At 47.4% G+C, this 17,354-nt stretch overlaps 1 protein-coding gene and 1 long non-coding RNA gene across 3 annotated transcripts in view; one reads left to right on the top strand and one right to left on the bottom strand.

The window, feature by feature from the left end:
- Positions 1 to 9,321: 9,321 nt before the first annotated feature.
- Positions 9,322 to 11,697, bottom strand: LOC109272713 (uncharacterized). The gene is made up of 2 exons (XR_002082573.2): positions 11,507 to 11,697; positions 9,322 to 11,041 (listed from the first exon to the last, which is right to left on the bottom strand). It is a non-coding gene; the product is annotated as an uncharacterized LOC109272713 (long non-coding RNA).
- Positions 10,992 to 17,354, top strand: part of RRP12 (ribosomal RNA processing 12 homolog) — a 30,031-nt gene continuing 23,668 nt past the window's right edge. The window contains exons 1-6 of one of the 2 annotated variants that reach the window (XM_019458993.2): positions 10,992 to 11,130; positions 11,694 to 11,923; positions 13,942 to 14,025; positions 15,213 to 15,289; positions 16,041 to 16,146; positions 16,367 to 16,483. In XM_019458993.2, coding sequence (XP_019314538.2) covers positions 10,992 to 11,130; positions 11,694 to 11,923; positions 13,942 to 14,025; positions 15,213 to 15,289; positions 16,041 to 16,146; positions 16,367 to 16,483 — 753 coding nt within the window. The remainder of the gene's footprint in view (positions 11,131 to 11,693; positions 11,924 to 13,941; positions 14,026 to 15,212; positions 15,290 to 16,040; positions 16,147 to 16,366; positions 16,484 to 17,354) is intronic. The other variant, XM_019458995.2, reaches the window with a different exon arrangement.

The following is a 17,354-nucleotide window of genomic DNA, read 5'->3' as shown; positions in this document are numbered from 1 at the left end:
GGCAAGTGACTGGGAGTCAGGCTCCTAGGTCCCATTTCTGGCTTCACATGTGACCCCGAGGCCAGGGCCTTCCTGGGCTGGCAACCAATTTTTCTCCCTGATCCCCGTCTGGGAACCCCCAGCCCCAGGACCTTGGAGGGAGGTGATGGACACCAGACCTTCCTGCCACAGCCTGGACCAGGCAGGTGTCTCACCCTAACAGCCTCTAGATCCTCTGAAGATATATCCTCTTGAGCAAACATGGCCCACTGTTAAAGTGAAACGCCCTTGGGAAGGGGAATGGTTTGAGCTAGCAGTCACTTGAGGGGGGGAAAGATGTTCTCATTTTCCAAAGATTGTCCTGTTGCCATGGCAACGAGTATCCATCGCGCAGGGTTTTAAACCATTTAATGGATGACAGTTCATCTCTGTTTTACTGAACAATGACAATTTGCCTCAGTGACCACACTTCTGTGAGCCAGCCAATCAGCAACGGCCACACTTTGCCTCCTCTTTGTCCATCACTGACCTTCACCCCTCCAAGCACCTTATAGAAGGTCCTAGTTCCCCTCGAAGAGATCACACCTTTCAGGCATTGCTCTGCTCGGCTTAAGTGAGTAATAGATTCAGCTTTTTGTTTCAGACATTAAGAAGTGGCCTCTTCCATAGACACATGTTCTGAAATATCCCCTTCCTGGCAGTAATTTAGCCTCACTTCTGGGGCCATTGCTCCAGTGTCATTGGTGAATTAGAAAAAAGCCAGCTCTTCTAGACAGGGCCCAACGAGGACTGGATTTTCAATCCCTCAGCTGGGAAATGAAACAGTCCACAATTTGCACAACTGTGTACAGCAACACTGCTCACCCCTCATAACTGGTCAACCAGTGAGTGCTGCCCATTCTACCTCCTAAATACATTTTCCAATCCATCACCTCCTCTCTGCCCCACCGCCACAGCCTCTGTGTCAGAGCCCCTCCGTTCTTGCCTGCGCCGGTGCAGTGGTCTCTCACTGGCCCCGGTGACTCCAGTCTTGCCTGACTCTAGAGCGAACATCTCACGCTCTTGCTGGCCCCTGTGCCTTTGCAGTTGCTCTTCCCCTGTGGCTGTGCCTCCGCCAACACCTTTCTGGTCCATTCCGACTCGTCCTGCATGATTCAGCTCCAACATCACTGCAATGGGCTGAATGTTTAGGTCCCTCTTCCCCAAGTTCATGTTTAAATCCAAACCCCCAATGTATGACATTGCAAGGTGGGGCCTATGGGAGGTGATTAGGTCATGAGGATAGAGCCCTCATGACTGGGATTGGTGCCTTATAAAGGGGACAACACACACACACACACACACACACACACACACACACACACACAAGAGACACCACAGAACTCCCTAGCACCTTCTGCCGTGTGAGGACACAGCAAGAAGAGAGAGTCTATGAATCAGGAAATGACCCTTACTTGATGCTGAATCTGCCTGCCCCCTGATTTTTTTAAATGTTAATTTATTTATTTTTGGGGGGGGGGAGGGGGAGAGAGGGAGAGAGAGAGAGAGAGAGAGAGAGAGAGAGAGAGAGAGAGAGAATCCCAAGCAGACTCCACACTGTCGGCGTGGAGCCCAATGCGGGGCTCAAACCCTTGAATAGTGAGATCATCACCCAAGCCAAAAGCAAGAGTCGGAGGCTTAACTGACTGAGTCACCCAGGCACCTCTGCCTGCACCTTGATCTTGGGCATCCTAGTCTCCAGGATGGTGAAAAACAAATCTCTGTTTATAAGCAGCCCAAACAGACTAAGACAGTCACCTTACCCGAAAGTTGTCCCCGACTCTCCTCCTAGGCCTGACCACACCCTGCCACGCTTGGGGCTCCCACGGCTCCTGGGGGTACCTGGACGACTGCACTGATCGTCACCGCCAGGTGCCTTTGCTGCCGCTCCAGCTGGCCTGTGAGCGCTGCACAGGACTAGGCCTGCTTTTATCTCCTTGTGACCGGATGGGTGTGACAGGACCTAGGAACCAAAGTAAGTTACACTTCCAACTCTACCACTTAATGCTGTTGAGAACTTAAGCCAGTTACTTGACATTTCCCAGCCTTGGTTTCCCCTCTTGTAAAACGTGGGTAACCGTACTTGGCACCTTCCAGGAACAGAAGGGCAGGGATGGAGACCTCACGAGTCTGGTTTTCAGTTGAAGGAGAGGGAGGAGACAGTGGTTCTATCCACAAAGTCCAGAATGGGGTGGAATTACCTCCAGGACGAGTCACTGTTAACCCGGCACAGCCTTCACGACAGTCATAGAATTGGATTCCTTAACAATAAAGAAGTAATCGTACAGTTTCCGAAAACTGGCAGCACCTACTGCACAGAGTGGGTGTGAGGACTCAGCAGAATCGTGCACGCAAGGTGCTGGCACAGTGCCCAGCTCTGCAAGGAGTAATAAATGGTAGTTGCTGCTATTATTACTACCAAGAGTCCCTGACACAGAGACATCCATTAAATGTTAATTCCCTCTCCTCGTCCCCACCGCAATGCCCAATACACTCAATGGTAATGTGTGCCGGCTGAATAAATGGAGGACCAGTACTCCCAAAGTACAAGCCGTATAAAGTATTTTCCCAGATTGCAATGTTCAAAAGCTCTCTATTAAGATCCAGACTCTTCTTCCAGACCCTCAATGTCCTTAGGATCTGCTCCCAATCTACTCTGCCAGTTTCACTTTTGGAAAGTCGCCTCCTAATCAAAGGTATCCCTCTGACAGCCACCCAAGGTGAGGGTGTCTTCTTGGTCCCCCAAAGCTTTACTTGAACCTCTCTTGTGCCTCCAGCTGACCTCTGATTATGTCATGTATTCACTTGGCAAGTAGATGTATTGTGCTATATGCCAGACACTGAGGTAGGCTCTGATGACACAAGAGTGGACCAGACATGCCCCCTGTCCTCAGGGGTCCACAGTCAGGGAGGAGGCAGAGAAGCAAAATGCAGTTCTATGACTTGAGCTTCAGTGAGCATGAAAGTTCCAAGGTCCTGGAGAGAACCAGGTACAACATCCTCGATCTACAAGGGAGGAGACCGAATTGTTGGCTTTGTGCTTGTGTCTGCACTGCTAAGCTGTTAAGTTTCTTAAGAGCAGAACAAGAGTCTTTAAGCATCTTTATGTACCTCTGTGTGCTTGCTTAGCACAGTGTCTTGCAAGTAATTAGTGCTCAAGGAGTAACTTGTGGGCATGTAACTGAGTTAAATTGTTTAGAACCAGGGGCGCCTGAGTGGCTCAGTCGGTTGAGTGTCTGACTCTTGTCTTTGGCTCCGGTCATGATCTCAAGGTTCCTTGAGTTCGAATCCCACATTGGGCTCTGCGCTGACAGTGCAGAGCCTGCTTGGGATTCTCTGTCTCCTCTCTCTGCTCCTTCCCAACTCATCCCCCCCCCCCCGGCCCTTTCTCTCTCTCAAAAATAAATAAACTGAAAAAAATTGTTTAGACCCAGTCTTCCCAACAACTAGCTGAGCTCCAGAGGCTGCTCATTGCTTACTCCATGAGTTCTTCCCTTCTACCTTAGCAATAGAACGCCCCCTGGGGGGGGGGGCTGCAATGTTCCCCACTAAAAGGCTACATTTCTCAGCCCCTCTGCAGTGAAGTTTGGCCAAATTACTAAATTCTGGCCAATCAGATGTGAGCCGAACTGGCTTAAAGGGAGCTGACTTGGCTGGGAGTGCCCTCTTGGCTCTTCCTTGCTTTCATCTTACTCAATCTAGGCCTGGGTTGTAAATGTGATGGTCGGAGCTCCTGCAGTCCATCTTTGGAGTATGAGGTGACACTGAGGATGGAAGTCACGCACCACGGAGGGTGAAGCAAAAAGAGAAAGGAAGCCCAGGACCCTGAAGACCCTGTGGAGCCACCATATTAGCCTGGATTTGCCCACCTACCTCCTGATTTGCTGCATGTGGAGAATTAATCCTGTGTGTTTAATGAAGCCAGTCTCTTGGGGTCTCTGTCACAGCAGCTGTGCCTAATTCATTCCTGATACAGAGGCCCTGACACGAATGGGGGGTTGGAAGTAGTAAGCGGGGAAATGCCTAATTCTGGAGTAAGAATGAATCTGGGGGCATCGGGAAGCCAGGTTAGAGTGGCAATCACATGGTCTCTGCTCACCCATCTTCCCTTCTGCCTATCGTGGACACCTACTGTCACGTGGCAAACAAGGGTGGACTCCACCCCGGGGGCAGGCCCCACTTTGAGTAAGAGCACATCCACCATGCCCAGACTTCAGTCCTTTTCATAGTCTGGGTCCCCTTTTGTGCACCAGGCCATCTGCCCATCCCCCCAGACTTAGTCTAGAAAAAGCAAGCTCTTCTTAAAAGCTCGTCTTTGGCCAAATGGAGTGTTAATGCGCCAGAAGCTGAGGGACGCGCAGCCTACTGTCGTGGCAATGTGCTGGGCCCGGGGCTAAGCTTTCTGCATGTATTATCTCATTTTAGCCTCAGAACAGCAGCCCCATTGTCAGATGAGGAAACTGTGGCTCGGAAAGTTCAGTCACCTGCTCCCAGTCACACCTGGGATGTGGCTCCGAACACAGACTCGCCTACATCCGAAGTCTGGGCTTTGACACAGCTCCGGCAGTTAGGACAATCCTCCAGAGCGGCTGTAAGCCCACTCACTGCCTTGCTCACCATGGGCTCCCCAGGGCAACAAAGCCTTCCTCCTCCCCCTGAACTCGAGCCCCAAGTTAAACACCCAAATCATCCATCTGCTTCCTCTTGGTTTGGGGCAAGAGGCTAAGCCTCAACTTCCCTTTCCTCCTGTCCAGTGTCATAACAGATAACAGCCCGATTGACTAAAAATGGCTTTCCTGTTGGCCTTGGCTGAGTGCTTTGGGTGCGGCAGCCCCTGGCCCTCCACACGAACTTCCCAGACAATTTTGAGAGCGGTGGTTAGGAGGGAGCTCCTCAGCTAAGGGTTGGATCTCTTGGCTTTTGCCCATCGACCAACTGTAGGACACCGGGGGTGTCGTTGAACCCGTTGGAATCACGTTTCCCCATCTGTGAAATGAGGATACCGCTCTGTCCTCCCCAGTTCCATAATAGGTTAGAAGGCGTTTGGGAACTCGAGAAGAGCTTTGGGATAATAGTGAGCTCACATTTATTGCTTTCTCACCAAGTGCCAGGCAGTGTGCTAATAAGCACTTTACACATATCATCTTACTTAGTTCTCATAAACCCTATGCGTTGGCATTTTATAGCTCAGGGAAACTGAGGCGTAGAGAGTAAGGTGACTTGCTCAAGGTCAGACAGCAAGTGGTAGTACTTGGATTCTAACCCAGAGGGTCTAAGCACAGGGCCCATTCTACAAATGCGTGTGGTCCTTATGAGCCACAAATTGTATGGATTATCACGGAGAAGGCTAATTAATTCCTCTGGGTGGAGGATGGTGTTGGAATTCATGGACAGCAAAGTTAGTCCTTCATAAGAAGGGTGAAAGGTGGTTGTGCAGAATGTGAGAAAGTACGCTCAGGCCCTCTGGATGCCTCGCGTCCCTTCTCCTGACACCATCTTCCAGAGGAGGCTCTGAGCGCATGCTTCCGGATGGAGGCCCGGCCCATTCCAGACAGTTCGTTCGTCCAGAGGCCGTACCCAGTTATAATTCAGCAGACTCGGGGGCGCCTGGGTGGCTCGGTCGGTTAAGCGTCCGACTTCGACTCAGGTCATGATCTTGCAATGCGTGAGTTCAAGTTTTGTGCTGACAGCTCAGGGCCCGGAGCCTGCTTTGGATTCTGTGTCTCCCTCTCTCTCTGCCCCACTGGAGCTCTGTCTCTCTCTGTCTCTGTCTCTCTCAAAAATAAACATTAATGTAGCAGACTCAGTTTGGAGGCCAGCAGGTATCTGCTGTAAGGGAAAAGGATGGGAAGACTGCCGCCCGCCTGGGCCTCTTCATCTCCCAATCTGATCTGCAAAATCCTAGCCCGCTCAGCTGGTATCGCTGCCTCTCTCTAGGGTTTCAGTTTTAACTGGCTGTTTTCAGAGCCCCCTCTGGTGACAAAGGTGCACCACCACACCCTTCGCAAGGTACCACTAACATTTTTGGAGTTGTACATATTTTGACATAAACACACACTTTTATATTGAATCCTCAGGGTAGCCCGATGGGTTCAGTATTATCACCACTTTACAGAATATGAAATGGTCACTCAGAGAGGTTAAATCCCTGCTCAGTGTCATAGGTAAAGCGTCATAGGTAAAGTAAGACCAGACTTTAACCAACATTTTCTATGTCTTCCCTCAGTGACTGTCCCCACATCTAGACCCCTGGTAATGAGCACCAGGTTGCTTACAACAGTTTCCAAACTCGGTTTCCTTTTCCTCCTCAGGCCACCAGTTCCCTTTTCGCAGCCTTACCACCGGGTCTCAGCCTGTGTCCCAGGAGTGGCCTCTGTGGGCAGGTGATGTATTAACTCCCGTGACTGGAAGTGCAGGCCCAGAGTCAGCACTGAGTTATTTTCTCTGCAGTGACACCTTCTCAGTCTTTGTGCTCTCTTTGCTCTGCATTCCAGGAGCAGTTTCTATTTTTTAGTAAACCAATCAAGAATAACATACATATATATATGCTAACTAATTTGGATGTAAATTTAAAAAAATAAAATTTAAAAAAAAAGAAGAAAAAAAGAATAACATACATACAGAAGAGCACACAAATTATAAGTGCACAGATAATGAATTATGACACAGTGAAGACATTCATGTAAATTCTCTTCCGATACAAAAAAATCAGGGGCGCCTGGGTGGCTCAGTCAGTTAAGCATCCGACTTTGGCTCAGGTCATGATCTCACAGTCCATGAGTTTGAGCCCCGTGTCGGGCTCTGTGCTGACAGCTCGGAGCCTGGAACCTGCTTCCGATTCTGTGTCTCCCTCTCTCTCTGCCCCTCCCCTGCTCATGCTCTGTGTCTCTCTGTCTCAAAAATAAATAAAAACATTTAACAAATTTAAAAAAAAAATCAGAATATTACCAAACCCCGTATGCCCACTCTCAGTTACCATGGTAACTGTTATCCCAAGTTCTAATACTGTATATTAGCAAAGCCTGGTTTTGAACTTCTAAATGGGATCATGCAAAATGTTCCTCTGTGTGTGTCTGGAGTCTTTCTCTCAATTTAGACCATACATGCTGTTGCATGTAGCAGTAGTTTGCTTGTTTTCATTACTGTATACAGTTGGATATTGTATTATTTCATGATACCAATATAGCACAATTTATTTATCCACTCTGCTGTTGATGTATATGACATCATTTCCAATATTTGGCTATTATGAACATTACCATATATGTCTTTTATGCATATAAGTATACATCTCTGTAGAGTATATACCCAGAAGTGGATTGGACTACAGAAAAGGCATACATTCAGTTTTACTAGAAACCACCACACAAAAGTGAGCGTATCAGTTGCTCCTCCCTCCAGTCGCATATGTGGCCAGTGGCTCCACATCCTGACCAATGTTGAGTATTGCTAGTCTTTCTAATTTCAGCCATTCTGGTAGGTGCATAGTAGCACTTCACTGTGGGTTTAATTTGCATTTCTCTGTTGATTAATGAGATTAAGCATCAGTTATTAGCATCCATATGTTAATTGGCCATTTGAATATTCACTTTGGTGAAGTGCCTGTTCAGGTGTCTTGCCCATTCTTATTGGATTGTCTGCCTTGTTCCTAGATGTGTAGGGTTTCTTTATATACTCTGCCATACTTTGTTAGTTTTATGTATTGCAAATATCTTCTCTCACTCCTGCTTGCCTCTTAGTGCTCATTGTGGTGTCTTTTTTGTGAGCAGAATTTCTTACGTTTAGTGTACTCTAGTTTATCAATCTTTTCCTTTACAGTTACTTCTGTGTCTCATCAAATAAGCTACCATGCCATGGAAACTTGTGCAAATCACTTCACCTTTTCTGTACTTGGCAAAATGAAGAGTTGGCTCAGATATTCCAATGAAAATTGGCTTACAGATATTTTGAATTTTACACATCAGTAAACTTTTTTTTTTTTTTCTAGAGAGAGTGCAAGTGAGCTGGGGCAGAGAGAGCAAAATCCCACAAGGGGCAGAGAGAGAGGGAGAGGGAAAGAGAAGCAGGGCTCACTGGAGGCAGGGCATGAGATTACCCAAATTGGGGCTCGTGCTTACATGATGTGGGACTCGAACTCATGAACCATGAGATCATGACCTGAGCAGAAGCCAGATGCTTAATAACTGAGCCATCCAGGCGCCCAATAAACTTGTTTTTAAAAGAAGACCTGACAAAAGTTTGTCGACTCTTCATTTTGGAAAATCATAGTGTTTGGGGCAAAAAAAAAAAAAAAAGAAAAAGAAAAAAAACCCTTCCATTTAGTCTCACTATTGCTTTGTAAAAGAAAGGGCATTTGAACATCAACATCACTGGATTGTACTTGCTTTACTGCAGAGCAGTAAAAGTATTGACCCTGCCTGGCATGTGACTTATGACCTGTGATCTTTTTTTTTTTTTCAACGTTTTTTTTTTTTTTTAATTTTTTTTTTATTTTTGGGACAGAGAGAGACAGAGCATGAACGGGGGAGGGGCAGAGAGAGAGGGAGACACAGAATCGGAAACAGGCTCCAGGCTCCGAGCCATCAGCCCAGAGCCTGACGCGGGGCTCGAACTCACGGACCGCGAGGACCTGTGATCTTGATGACCCCTCAGGTGTCTGCTTCTAGCTCCAACACTGCAGTTTCATGAATTTCATCCTGGCCTTCCCTTTACTCTCCATTCTTAGCTCTTTGGTTCTTGGACCAAAGCTCAACTTTTGGTACTTCTTAACTCCCCCAGAAATGTATGTTTTGAGCTTTGTGTTTCTATCTATGGGGTCAAAGACCATCTCAGTTTGGCTAAGTAAAGACTAATTACAGTTATCGGTATTTACATTTATCCTTGAATCAATGCCCAGCATGGAACACAATGTGGGGCTTGAACTCATGACCCTGAGGTCAAGACCTGAGCTGAGGGGCACCTGGGTGGCTAAGTCGGTTAAGCATCAGACCCTTGATTTTAGCTCACGTCATGAACTCACGGTTTCTGAGATCTGGCTCCCCGCTAATCAACACAGATCCTGCTTGGGAATCTCTCTCTCCCTCTCTCTCTGACCCTCCCCTGCTCTCTCTCTCTCTCTTTCTCAAAATAAAATAAACATTAAAAAGAAAGACCTGAGACCCTATTGAACTTGTGCCCATTTTAGTCCTCCCTCTTTCCTCCACAACACACACATTCGTTCATTCAACAGTAATTTGTTGAGTGCCTACACTATTTTCCAGGCGCTCTTCCAGGTCCTAGGAGAGGAAGTGACAAAGACAAAACTTTTGTCTTCATGGAATTTATATGGTGGATCTATGTTTCTCACAAGCTACAGATCAGCTGCAATAAGCTGTGAGAACCATTTTGCAAAAGGATATTTAAGAACAAAGGATGTCTTTAGTCTGTTCAGGCTCCTATACCAAAATAGCATAGAGCTGATAGCTTATAAGCAACAGAAATTTATTTCTCACAGTTCTGGAGGCTGGAAGTCCAAGGTCAGAGTGCCAGCATGGTTGGGTGAGGGTGCATTTCTTGGTTCATAGCCAGCTCCTTCTTGCTGTGTCTTTACATGATGGAAGGACTAGGGATCACTCTTGAATCTTTTTGTAAGACACCAATTCTAGGGGTGCCTGGGTCTCCTGCCCTGTGTTAAGCATGGGGCCTCCTTGGGATTCTCTCTGTCTCTTTCTCTGCCTCTCTCTCACTTGTGTGTATACACACTCTCTCTCAAAATAAATTAAAAAAAAAATAAGACACCAAATTCCATTTAAGAGGGTTTCACTATCATGACTTAAATATTTCCCAAAGTCCAACCTTTGGGGTGTTATTTCCCCTAACACCATTGCCTTTGGGAGATAGGATTTCAACAGATGGAGTTTGCAGGGATACAAACATTTAGACCAAAACCAGGGGAAAAATTCACACTGTACCAGGCAAAAGAAGCTGTATACAAAAATTTTGTCAACTTGTGCTTCATTCGGAAGATTGACTCATTGAAGTGTCTTTTTCAGTGGGAGCTAAAAAATGTTTGTAAAATGAATGCATAAAGCCTAATCAGCAAAAAAACTCACCTGGGAGGCACCAGCCTGGCTCAGTTGGTAGAGTGTGCGACCCTTAATCTCAGGGTCCTGAGTAGTGAGTTTAAGCCCCACGTTGGGTGTGAGACTACTTAAAAACAACAACAAAATAAACTCACCGGGATCCAGTCATAGTTTCACAAAATCAGGTTTGTTGATTTGAAGGGGGGGAGGGAATTCCGGAGGAATCTTGAAATGCTGCACCCCAAGACAAGGGAGGAAAGTATCTTTTTAAGGTTTGAGTTCCAGCTAAAAGATTTTGGAGAGGGTCGCAGGGGAGTGGAAATCAATGCAGGATTGGTTGCTGGTTCTGACATTGGATTAGAAAAGAATAACGAGAGGGGACTGAGTGCTGCCATGAGGGAAGGTGGTTTTAGCAACTATGTATCCCCAGTACTAAACGAAAATAACTAACTGGGTTTAGAGCATCATCGGCTGCTTTTTTTCTCGTTTGGGGACAAAAGATTTCACTCATTCTGGTTTGGCCAGGTTTTGACTCTTTCAAAGAAATTTGTTTCCGCGCGTTACTTTCGAAATTAGATATTACAAAAAAATTATATAAATATACGTTTGTTTTTTAACCTGCAAAAGAATTCTAGTTTTATAAGGCCCACTCCGGTGGCCGAGAACCGTGGCCCTGGAGTAGAAGCCCCAGGGACTCCCTAGCTACCAACCTTCTCTGAGCAGCTCAGGGATTCTGAGCCTGGAGGCACTGTAAAACCGGATGTTGACTGTCTTGCCATAGTAACAGACGCAACCCCGGAAGTTACGTCAGAGAAAGAGGAAGTGAAGCCGCCTACGGGTCCACGTGGGTCCTGCGCGTGTTTCCAGGGTCCCGGTAGCCGGTGCTTTAATCCCGGTCCGGGTTTAGAAGACATGGGTCGTTCTGGGAAGTTGCCTTCCGGTGTCTCAGTCAAGTTGAAACGCTGGAAGAAAGGCCATAGTAGCGACAGCAACCCTGCCATCTGCCGCCACCGCCAGGCCGCCCGTAGCCGCTTCTTCAGCCGGCCCTCAGGTAGCGGGGTCGGGACCCCGGCGCGCTGGCGGCGGGATTTTAGCGGGCCTGGGTCTGATGGTCTGGGCCTCTCAGGAGGCTCCGGGGACCAGGCATTGAACCTTTCTTCTCCTAGAACGTCGGATGTGTAGCCTGAAGTAAAGGCCCACTCTCCCCATTAGACAGATGCGGAAACTGAGTCTTTAATAGGGAAATGACTAGCCCAGAGTTCCACGAGTGTCGAGAGTTGGGACTCGGCTATAATTAACTTTGAGTGTCTGTTTACAAAGTGCTTTCACAAAGTGCATTTACTTCCCAAGCCCCTGCGTGTTGTCCCCCACCCCGGTCGACTCCCATCGGCATATTATAACGTCGGGACGCGGGAGCAGAAACTTACCTGAAGGGTTCCGTATCTGGGTATGCTAAGTTACGGGCGGAGGGTGGGCTGATGAGGCAGGCCATGTTCAGAATGAGTCTCTCGAGTTGGGGGACTGGACTCTGGTAGTTTTTGTCGTATGGGTGGATCCTAGCCAAAAGGAGGTTCGGCTAGAAGTGGGGGCCTCACCCGTGCCTCCGGTTTTCAGGAAAAAGCGACCTGACAGTTGATGCGGTGAAGTTGCATAATGAGCTGCAGTCAGGGTCCCTGCGTCTGGGCAAAAGCGAAGCCCCTGAGACGGCCATGGAAGAAGAGGTGGCCCCCGCTCTCACGGAGAAGTCCTCGGCCACCTTCCTGAGCGGCCTCTCCGACTGCACAAATGTCACCTTCAGCAAAGTGCAACGCTTCTGGGAGTCCAACTCGGCTGCCCACAAGGAGGTAGGGGGGAGGGTTCAGGAGAACTCGGGATGGTGAGGAGGAGTCAGACTCAGTCTCTTTATTTTCTTTCAGTGCTGGCTGGCTGCTGCTGGTGACAGCTGGTATTTTGGGATGATGCGTCATCTCTCCTGCCCTGTGTGTTCCCTACTTACTAGCTCTCCTAGGGCAGGTTCCACTTTCTGCTTTTGTCCAACAACATCTCCCCTACTTAAGTGTAAAGTCCTTCAGGGTAGAAACATTTTCCAAATACTTACCTTGTCAACTATACCTAACACAGGACTTTTTACATGGAATAGTTTCAAGAAACATTTGTTGAGTAAATTAATGCTGAATAACAATGGATAGGAAATGTTTTATCTAACAAGAGCTACATTTTATTTGTCGTTTTTAGTTAATACTTTTAAATTATACATATTTATATTCACTTTAAATTGAAAGATGTCAAAATTATAAATGGTACCAAAGTGAAGTGAGTAGAATAAAATGTGAAAGTTGTTCTCCCCACTTAATTCCTTCGTGGTAGTTACTGTTGATGGTCATCATGTATCTACCTGGCCCAGCACTGTCCAACAACACTTAATTGTAAATTTTTTAGTAGCCACGTTAAAAGAAAGTAAAAAGAAGCAAATGAAATTAACCTTAATAATACAGTTAATATATGTAAAGTATTATCATTTCACCATATAATCAATATAAAATGAGATGATTTGGGGTCCTGGGTAGCTCAATCGGTTAAGCATCTGACTCTTGATTTTGGCTTGGGTCATGCTCCTGTGGTTTGAACCGCGCATAGAACTTGGGGTTCTCTCTCCCCCCCCCCCACCGCTCCCCCCGACGCCCCTTCACTGCTCACACACACACCTCTCTCTTAAAAATAAATAAACATTAAACAAAATAGAATAAAATGAGATGATTTGCATTATTTTTATCATATTAAGTCTTCAAAATCTAGAGTATATATTACCCTTACATCTCCATTTGGATGCTAAACCTTCTTTGGAAGTACTTGATTTGGTCCTAAAATTTACAATCACAAACGTAGGTTCATATTTCCAAGTTCTAAATCTATATTTTCATAAAACTTATAGACGCAAAAGTAGATCCATGTATCTAAGTTGTTTTAAATCTGTGTTTTCCGGTAACTAAAATATTTATTTTGAAATTTAATTTATTAAAATATTAAGATTAAAGATTCAGTGCTTCAGTCACACTAGCCATGTTTCAAGTGCTCAGTAGCCTCTTGTGAACATTACTGTCCTAGACTTTTTTGTATATTTTTTACCCACATTTTGTTAGGTTTACAGATCATATTTTATTTTTATTGTTATTTTTTGAAAGCTTTATTTTTGAGAGAGAGAGAGAGAGAGTGAGTAAGCACACAAGTGGGGGAGGTGCAGAGGGAGAGGGGGATAGAGGATCAGAAGCAGGCTCCGCACTGACAGCAGAGAGCCTGATGCAGGGCTTGAACTCACGAACCGCAAGATCATGACCTGAGCTGAAGTCGGATGCTCAACCAGCTGAGCCACCCAGGCACCCCCGCCCCCTGATTATACTTTATATGCCGTGTTCTGCAGTTTTTTCCCCACTGAATAGTATTTCTAAATTAATGTAGTGTTTTCCTCACTCTTTTCAGTAGTTGTGTAGTATTTGAGTCTATCATTATTTACCATGTAGTGATAGTACTTTATTAATCCTCTGTTGATGGCTGCTGTATCGTTCTAGTTGGTTGCTGCAGTGAACACGCTTGTACATAAACATTTGCAATTTTCTGCAGGTGTTCCTGTAAGAGACCCGAGTCCTAGAGGTGGAATTTTGCAAACATGTCTGAGTCTGCCTGTTTGCTAGGCCTCATGGTGTGTACACCTGGCTCTGATTGTAGCTCCTCTTGTCTTGTCTACCTGTAGGCTTTGTCAGGAGAACAGTTTGTGAGGGAGCAAGGAAAAGAGGCCAGTCCCAGGACAGGCTTTGATCTAAATAGATCTATCTAAATAGATAAGTGCCTTCTCCCTCCCATGCAGATCTGTGCTGTTCTGGCCGCTGTCACTGAGGTGATTCGCTCCCAGGGAGGGAAGGAGACAGAGACTGAGTACTTTGCAGCACTGGTGAGTGGGTGTGACTTGGGAATGGGTGTTCACAACAACAGGTGACTCGAGCCGTAGGGAGAAGAAGGGTGCTCCTGGTGTGTGGAGATAGAGCAGGACATCCTTGAATAGGGGAAAGTGCTTCAGGAGCATCTGGCTGGCTCAGCCAGAAGAGCATGTGACTCTTGATCTCGGGTCGTGAGTTTCAGCCCTATGTTGGACCGAGAGATTAACCAAACAAACAAAAAACAAATAACAAAAAAAACCACATCAAAAGTGCTGTCATTCTCAGGCGGTTTGATAAGGCTGATGCTATTTGCTACACTGTCATTCTAGAACAAGAATCCACTACTCTGGTGGTGGTTGTTGGTGAAATGTGGCCAGGGGTGGGGCAGGGTTAGGGGGCCAAGACCTTTTTGTGGGGCTAGGCTATCAAAATTATTTCTGTACCAATACTAGAACATGATTTGCCTTTTCATCTCATTCTTTCATGAGTGTAATGTGGAGTTTTCTGGAAGTTACAGCCTGCCTGATGATATTATTCTGACAGCTAATTGTGCTTGCGTATGCTTGTATTTTAAAATGTTCTGAGTTTTAATTTTTAATATGGTAAGTATCAGTAATATAACCTATGTAAACGAAACCTCTTTGGGGAATTCTCCAAAAATGTTAAGGGTGTAAAAGTTTGAGAACCCCTGCTGGAATAGGAGTTGATAGACTACGGCCCATGGGAATAACCTGAGCCATGGCCTGTTTCTGTACAGCCTTAGAGCTAAGAATGGTCTTTACATTTTTAAAGGATTGTTCAAATACAGAAGAATATACAACAGAGACCGTATATGGCCTGCAAAGCCTAAAATATTTATTACCTGGCCCTTTACAGAAAAAGCCTTCCAGCCCCTGCTCTAGGGTAATGAAATAAATTAGATAGCAATGTATGGTTTCTATCACGTGCCAGGCATGTTGTGATTTACTTATATTAATTCGGTGAAACCTCACAACATACTATCTCTATTTTACAAATAAGGGTCCTGAATCACGGAAAGGTTCAATTGCTAGCCTAAATCACACACTGGCAAAGCTGGGATTTGAACCTCTGACACCAGTGTTCTTGGTCAGAACCATTCTGCTGGGCATACGGTGTCCTCAGCACCCCATTTGCCCCAGCTTACACATTTCCCATTCATCCCCTGTGGTCTGGCCCTCAGATGACAACAATGGAGGCAGTGGAGTCCCCTGAGTCTCTGGCTGCTGTTGCTTACCTGCTGAACCTTGTCCTAAAGCGGTGAGTTCTGGCTCTGGTTTGAATCCCAAGTCGCTTACGGAGAAAGGAGTGCAGGCAGGAGGAACAGGATGAGGGAATTGTTAAAAAGAACAAGAGGGGTGCCTGGGGGCTTAGCGTCTGACTCTTGATTTTGGTTCAGGTTGTGATCTCACGGTTCATGGGATCGAGCCCCACATCAGGCTCTGTGCTAGGCCATGGAGCCTGCTTAAGGTTCTCTCTCCCTCTCTCTCTGTCCCTCTCCTGCTTGTGCACATGGGCATGCTCTCTCTCTCGCTCTCGCTCTCGCTCTCTCTCTCTCTCTCTCTCTTTCAGCAAAAAAAAAAAGACCAGGACCCTTAAGTATCAGGTGGCATTCTGATGAGGCTCCCAGGGTGGCTCAGGATGTTGTACACAGAGTGTGAGCGCTGGTGCCTGGGAAGGGGGTGGCCCTGCTCAGTGAGTGGGGCCGGAGGCACGGGCTGGGATGTTGGCACCAGGATACCTGGAGGCTTGCAGTTAGGGGAGGAGGTGAGGAGAGGATTGAGGTGAGCTAGTAAGGGCCCACCTTGTGGGTAGAGAGAATGGGTAGTGAAGAAGGTGCGGAGGCGCGGAGTTCAGGTGCCATGGAAAGCACACTGAACTGCTCACTTGCTGAATTGTTGGGCCGGCACTGCCTCCTGTCTAGCTTCCTCCTTCAGACCCAGGCTGGGCCTGCACCAGCTGCTTTAGGAGGCCCCTTGGGGTTCCGACCGTTTCTCTTCTGTCCCCACAGTGTGCCCAGCCCCGTGCTCATTAAGAAGTTTTCTGATACCTCCAAAGCCTTCATGAACATCATGTCAGCTCAGGCCAGCACTGGCTCCACCTCTGCCCTCCGATGGGTTAGTGTCTGGGTCTGTTTCCCCTCTGCCATCTTCCAGAGCCCCACGGGTTTGGCTGAAGCTTGGATACTCCCTGGGTGGGGCGGCGGGGGGAGGATGTAGGCACTATGTGGACCTCAGATGGATCCCCGTGCAATTTTCTGGAATTGATGAAAACCTGGGCTCTTTCCCCACCTGGCTGAAGCGGGTGAAGCTGACAGACTCTGACTCTCCTTTCAAGGTCCTCTCCTGCCTGGCCACCCTTCTGAGGAAGCAGGACCTGGAGGCCTGGAGCTACCCTGTGACCCTGCAGGTGTACCATGGGCTGCTGAGCTTCACAGTGCACTCTAAGCCCAAGGTGAGGCTGCTGGGCCCCCAGAACATGGGAGGGGGGGGCGGTGGCCACTCTGGTAACTGCGCTGGGGCTGGTCTGTCTGAATGGGATTGGGGAGGTTGCCCTGAGGACCGGTTTCTTGCCTGGATGTTCTACTTTTTGCCTCTGACGCCTTATTTGCTTAGCTCTAGAATGTGAGGGGCAGTTCCTTGTCCTACAGGAGGGATGCTCAGTGTCCGGCCCTCCTGAGTCTCTGCTGCCTCGTTGGTCAGTGACCAGTTTAGCTGCAGTGGCAGGAAGGGGCAGAGTGGGGCTTTGGAGTCCCACAACCTCAGTTGGACACTGGATTTACTACTTGTGCTGTGGTCTTGGGCAAGTTACTTAACCCGTCCCAGCCTCGGTTTCCCAGCTGTAGAGTAGGGATAGTAATACCATCCTTGCTGCAAGGGCGTGTGGAGACTCCAGTGTCCCTCTCAGGCTGGCACGGTTCCTGGCTTATAGCAGGCACTCAGTAAGTGGTGGTCAGCCACTCCGTTCCCTCCTGAAATTTAGGGCAGGGAGTACATAATAGTAGCAACAGTCCGTGATCACTCAGTGCTCAGCACACCATCCCAGGTAGGCTAACGCCTCTTTCCCTGTGTGTACATGGTGGTCTTTCCCTCACTTTCCTCAGGTCTCTGCTGAAATGTCACTTCACTGCAGTGACACTTCCCTGACCACTGTATAAAAAGTAACAACCCTTGCTGTATGGTCTGCAAAGTACTTTTACCTTCTGGTGTATGTTTGTTTTCTGTCTCCCAAGTACAGTGCGAGTCGTTTGTTCCGGTCACAGCCAGACTGCCAGCTCCGAGCACAGTGCCTGGCTTGATGCACACTTGGTATTGCCGGGTGACTG

The sequence above is a fragment of the Panthera pardus genome, unplaced genomic scaffold, assembly GCF_024362965.1.
Source record: "Panthera pardus isolate Hobbes unplaced genomic scaffold, ASM2436296v1 HiC_scaffold_22, whole genome shotgun sequence".
NCBI lineage: Eukaryota > Metazoa > Chordata > Mammalia > Carnivora > Felidae > Panthera > Panthera pardus.
Note: the sequence above shows the minus strand (reverse complement) of the source record. Positions and strands in the feature narration are given on the sequence as shown.